At 60.1% G+C, this 5232-nt stretch overlaps 1 protein-coding gene across 1 annotated transcript; it reads right to left on the reverse strand.

The window, feature by feature from the left end:
• Window positions 1-2868: 2868 nt before the first annotated feature.
• Window positions 2869-5232, reverse strand: SOWAHB (sosondowah ankyrin repeat domain family member B; the record flags this gene model as incomplete). Its single annotated transcript, XM_082482435.1, has 3 exons — window positions 2869-3632; window positions 3765-4674; window positions 4774-5232. The coding sequence occupies 3 exons, from the start codon at window positions 5230-5232 to the stop codon at window positions 2869-2871; spliced, it is 2133 nt and encodes a 710-aa protein (XP_082338561.1).

The following is a 5232-nucleotide window of genomic DNA, read 5'->3' on the forward strand; positions in this document are numbered from 1 at the left end:
TAAGTAGCAAGGAGGTCAGGAGCACTTTGAAATGGAGATGCTCGGGCTGCATGTGTGTATATCCAGGGGTGGATTATTCCTGGGGGACTGGACCTGCGATGCCCACATCGCCCCGCCTGCCTGACTCCCCAGGGCGGCGGTATGATTCCTCCAGGCATGGCTGATGAAAAATCTGGCCCTGCCTTCCACAATGGGCTGGAGAAGGGTTTCTCCCTGTCCGTTTCACCAGCAGAAAACTTGGAGGGTGAGGCTTTCTGTGGGTTAAAAGCTTGGTTATTCCCATAAGCAGTGACTGACCGCTTTTAAAAAGTGTGGTGTAGGAGCTGTGCAGTATTAACCAATGTTAACAGTCCAAGAACTCCTAAGTAATCCTAGAGTGATAAATCAGAGTGAATAGATCCAGTAGGGAAAGTTTTTTTGCCGTTTCAGACTTCCTAAGGGTTGCTTTATAATTTAAAAATTGGAGAAAGCAGCTTGTCTGTGTCATCTCAACAGGCAAGCAAACAGTGGTCACAAAATGATTTCACAGCTCATCATTAGACTGCTGAACTAAATACTGCTAGGGAGAGAAAACTGCTCTGAAAACGATGATAGACAAGGTCTGCAATAGCGTGTGGAAAAAAAAAAAAAAAGAGCTACTTAAATTTGCGCCACGGAGAAAGGTCGTGGAAAGGCTGTAAAATGAGAATCCCAAGGTAGCATTGTCCTTCTTAGTCTTTGTCTTAGCAACACTGGAGATAGTAAGGGGAAAACCTTATTCTTTGGAAGCTGTAGATGACTGTGGAGTGAAAATATGCTCTCCACCAGACAGCTTTAGTCAGCTCACAAGCTTCTTCCCTTTGGGGTTTCTTCCCTGAAGCTTGCTGTACGTGGTAGCATCCCTGATACCCCCTGCCAACAGGTTGCTTTTAAGAGCTTCTAGATGAGGTTCATGGAAGGCTTTAGCGAGCCCTTTCCTGAGGGACCCTGGTACGTGATGTGAATTGTGTCAATGGCTCTGAATGTGGTGGAAAAGATTTCAGTGTTTTACCAGGCAATAGCCACTTTGCATGTTGGTGCTGATGTAGGCTATAACCCCTACCTGGATCTAAGAGGAAGGGAGATACATCGGATTCCTCCTGCTCTGGGGGAGTCCTGGAGGGCCCCCCAGATGTCCATGCCGATGGCTCAGGGGCCACATCAGAGCTGAATTTCTTATGAGTTCAAGCTTGCGTTGTCCTCTCAGAAGGGAATGACCATTCACGGGATGCTACCTTGGTTTACTGAGCTCTTCCCCCTGTAAAAGGAGAAAGCCAGGCTGGGAAAAGGCCAGAAACTTTTGTGGCCACAGAGTCAGGCAGAGTAGCTTCCCTCCTGCAGGAAAGAGTTCCTCCCTCAAATAAACCTCAAGCCAAGTGGAGACCTCAATTAGTGCTTAAGCAAGGACTCGAGACATTCCCTAGCGTGCGAGTTATGCAAGGGTCAGGTTCTGCTGCCCTGATTCCCATTCCTCCCCGAAACTGCAGGCATTTAGGCACATGCCTCAAATACGTGAGCAGTCCCACCTCCTGCATTGGTCCGCCCCAAAGCATCGCTGGTCCTATATCTGGGGTCAGCCAGCAGCAGAAGCATCAACCAGACAGTGATATACCCCTGTCCCATGTATCTTAGCTCTCTTCCTGCCTTCATAAAGGGTCTATAGGAGAGCCAGATTAGGTGCAAGATTAAGCTATTGCATTTTTTGACTGTACAGAAGCTAATTTATGCTAAACTAGAGAGCAGAGTATATTATAGAACCCACATAATCTAGTGAGATTCCTAAAGTCAGCTTGTAACTAGTAAACTCTCAGGAATAACTGCAGTGGACAGCTCTTCCCCACACCTGGACCCCCAATCCCACTCACTCCAATCATTTAAACTCCTATGGGGCAATCTGGGGCCGGGGTCTCTGAGGAAATGCAGCTCTGGTTGTGAAACTCCCTTCTCCCTACAAGCCTGGGACCCGTATCACGGTACAGCTCCTTTTCTGCCCGACTCAGATTCCAACAGCAACGCTTTCTATCCCCAGGCGTGGGAATGGAGCTCTAGCCACAATGTGGGTACCACTTCCTAGTCCTGTGGTGCGAGGGAAGGGACTGGAGGTGCAGGATGGAGGGGGCGGTATCGGTGCTGCCGGGCAGCCCGGGGCAGTCACAGGGAGGAGCAGGGCTGCCGCGCTGCCCTGCATTCCTTTCTGCGTGGGTTGGTGGGCAAGAAGGGCTGAGAAATGGAGTGGGTGTGTTACACCCTCCCCTACTCGGGGCTCTCCAGCTGCAGCCCTCTGCCACAGCTAGTTGCGGAGGACTTGCTGGAAGGATAGACCTTGATCAGCTGCACTTTTAAAAGCAGGACTCGTCCTTAATCTGCCAGGATTAAAAAGGGGTGCAGTTTTAGCTACTCCCCAGAATTTAGGCGGTGTAAACAAGTGTTTTGCAAACCTCAGGACTAATAATCTGTCCCTGTAAGCAAGAGCAAGCACTCTGCCCCTGTTGGGACCAGGCTGTGAGTTTCACACCGGAATTTGAGACCTCAAACCCATGGTCCCACTAATGCTGGTGGCTGTGGCTGCCCCCAGCAGCTAGTGCCTGCCCAATGGAGTGCACAGGACTTGCCTACCAAGGGTTCAAATGTGCTTCCAGCAGAGCTGTCGTATCCTTTCACTGGTAGAAAAGCAACAAAGGGGAGCGAGGGCAGAGAGGCTCAGACAACGGTTCATTGGATTAATTTAAAAGTACATTCTTCAATAGGTTCAATCTGTTTCACAGCTTTTTTCTGCCTGCCTGGCTTCCTCTTGTGGGATGGCCACCAAGGTCCTACCTCCACTGGCAGGGGATGCCAGGGATCTGTCTCTCAGTCACTCTCGCTGCTGGTTCGGTGGGATGCTGCCCCACGGCCGTGCTGTGGCCTGAGGCAGGCCGGCAGTGCTGCCCTGCTGGCAGACAGCGAGACCTTGCTGACAGAGGACACGCTGCGGGCCAAGGGCTGGGTAGGAAACATAATCGTGCCTCGGGGTGCCTCCAGGAGCTGCCAGATCTCCCCTGAAGTGGAGCTGCCCAGATACTCCCAGGGCCGGCGCCCGCTGCCATCCCGCACTTGGACCTGGCATCCCAGCTGCAGCACTAGCACCTTGATGACGAGCTGGTGGCCATGTATGGCAGCCAGGTGCAGCGGAGTGTACCCGCAGCCCGAGCGGGCATCCACGTCCAGGGCCAGCCCAGCCTGCTGCGCCGCTGCTGCCAGCTCCTGCAGGCCTGGCCCATCACCGTGCTTGGCGAGCCAGTGAAGGACTGTGAAGCCTGACATGAAGTCCCGCTGCAGGGCCAGCTCTGGCTCTTCCAGGAACAGCCCCCGCACCTGAGCCCAGCGCCCTGCTGACACCGCCACTAGCCAGGCATGCTCCCGCTGCCCCAGTGGCACTGCCAGCCCCCGGCTTGTGATGTTCCTAGGGTGGCTTTTGGAGGGCATGGTGCGGGGCTGCCGCCCGCAGTCGTCTGGCAGTGATGGGGGGATGCCCTGCACCTCCAGCAAAGCAAGCTGGCATCTGATGCTCCTGAAGACAGGCAGCGGAGCTGGGGGGCTGCTCTCTGGGGCCTGCGGCCCCGTGGGGCCCTGTGCTGGCAGCAAGGACTGGGATGGGGGTGGTCTGGCAGGGGGTGGCTGCAGAGACCGGGATGGGGCTGGCAGGGTGGGGGACAGTGGTGGGGATTGGGATGGGGGTGGCTGGGTGGGGCGTAGCACCCCAGGACCTGCGGGCAGTGGCAGGGTTTGGTATGGGTGCAGCAGCAGGGCTTGAGATTGCGTTGGTCCATTTGGGTTCAGCACCCTGGATCCCCTCGGCAGGGATGGGGACGGCCTGGTGGGGAGTTGCTGCAGGGACCTGGACTGTGACGGGGGCAGCCTGGTGGAGGGCAGCACATCTGGGCCTGGAAAAAGCGGTGGGGATGGGGAGCGGCTGGCAGGGAGTGCCTGCAGGGACCGGGACAGGGGCAGCACCCCTGGGGCGGACAGCAACGGCAGCGACCGGGTTGGGGGTGGCTCGGGCAGGGGTGGCTGTGGGGACCGGGGTAGGGGCACCTCGGTGGAGGACAGCACCCTGGGTCCTGATGACAGCAGTGGGGACTGGGATGGTCCGGGGAGGGGGCGGCCCCCTGGGCCTGCCGAGGGTGGTGGGGCTTTCAGCAGGGACATCCTGGTGAGGGGTTGTGGCGGAGACTGGAGCTGTGGGGTCTTCTGTTGGGACATCCCGGTGAGGGGCTGTGGCGGTGACTGGGGCTGTGGGGCCGTCAGTTGGGACGTCCCGGTGAGGGGCTGTGGCGGAGACGGGGGCTGAGACAGCCTGTCGGGCTGCAGCACCCCGGGGCCCGACGGCAGTGGCGGGGACTGGGCTGGGGGCGGCCCTCTAGGGCGTTGTGGTGGCAGGGACCCGAACGGCGTTGACCCGGTGGGCGGCAGCACCCCGGGCCCCGGCGGCAGCGGTGGGGACCCGGACCGGGACAGTCTGGCAGGGGGCGGCTGTACGGTCTGGTAGGGGGGCGGCCCGGCGGGAGGCAGCGCTGCGGGACCCGACGGCAGCGCCGGGGGCCGGGAGCGGGGTGTCCTGTGGGGGAGAAGCGCCCAGGCGCCCGAGGACAGCGGCTGGGTCCGGTACGGGGGCGGCTGCGCGGGGGGCGGCGGCGGGGAGCGGGAGCGGGGCGGCCCGGCGGGGGGCAGCGGCGCCCCGGGGCCCGGCGGGGGAGCGGCGGCAGCGCGGCGCGCCCGGCGGCACTCGCAGCAGGGGCCGCCGCGGCCCCGGGCGGAGCAGCCCCCCGCGACGGCGGCACACGGAGGCTGCCTCCCGTCGGGTGGCCCCTTCTCCGCCGCCGCCCCCGGGGGGCCGCGCCGCCGGTCGGGGTTGCGTCGGGGCGGCGGCGGCGGCTCCTTCTCTTCCTCCTCCTGTTGTTTCTCCGGCGGCGGCAGCTCCTCATCGAGGAGGTCGCGGTACCTGCGGCGGAGGACGATGTCCTTGGAGGCGCCGGGGGCGGCGGCGGGGTGGACGGTGGCCAGGGAATTGACGAGGCTCTTGAAGTATTCGCGGCGCTCCCGCCGCTGCTGCTCCGTCAGCGCCGGGTCGCGGAGGAAGGGCTGGAAGTGGCGGAGCAGCGCCGTGTTGGGGGCTCGGCCCCCGGCCCCCCAGAGGAAGTCCAGCACGGCCTCCTGGCTCAGCTCCCGTGCCAT

Source organism: Vanellus vanellus, assembly GCF_965231255.1.
Source record: "Vanellus vanellus genome assembly, chromosome: 4".
Taxonomy (NCBI): Eukaryota; Metazoa; Chordata; class Aves; order Charadriiformes; family Charadriidae; genus Vanellus; species Vanellus vanellus.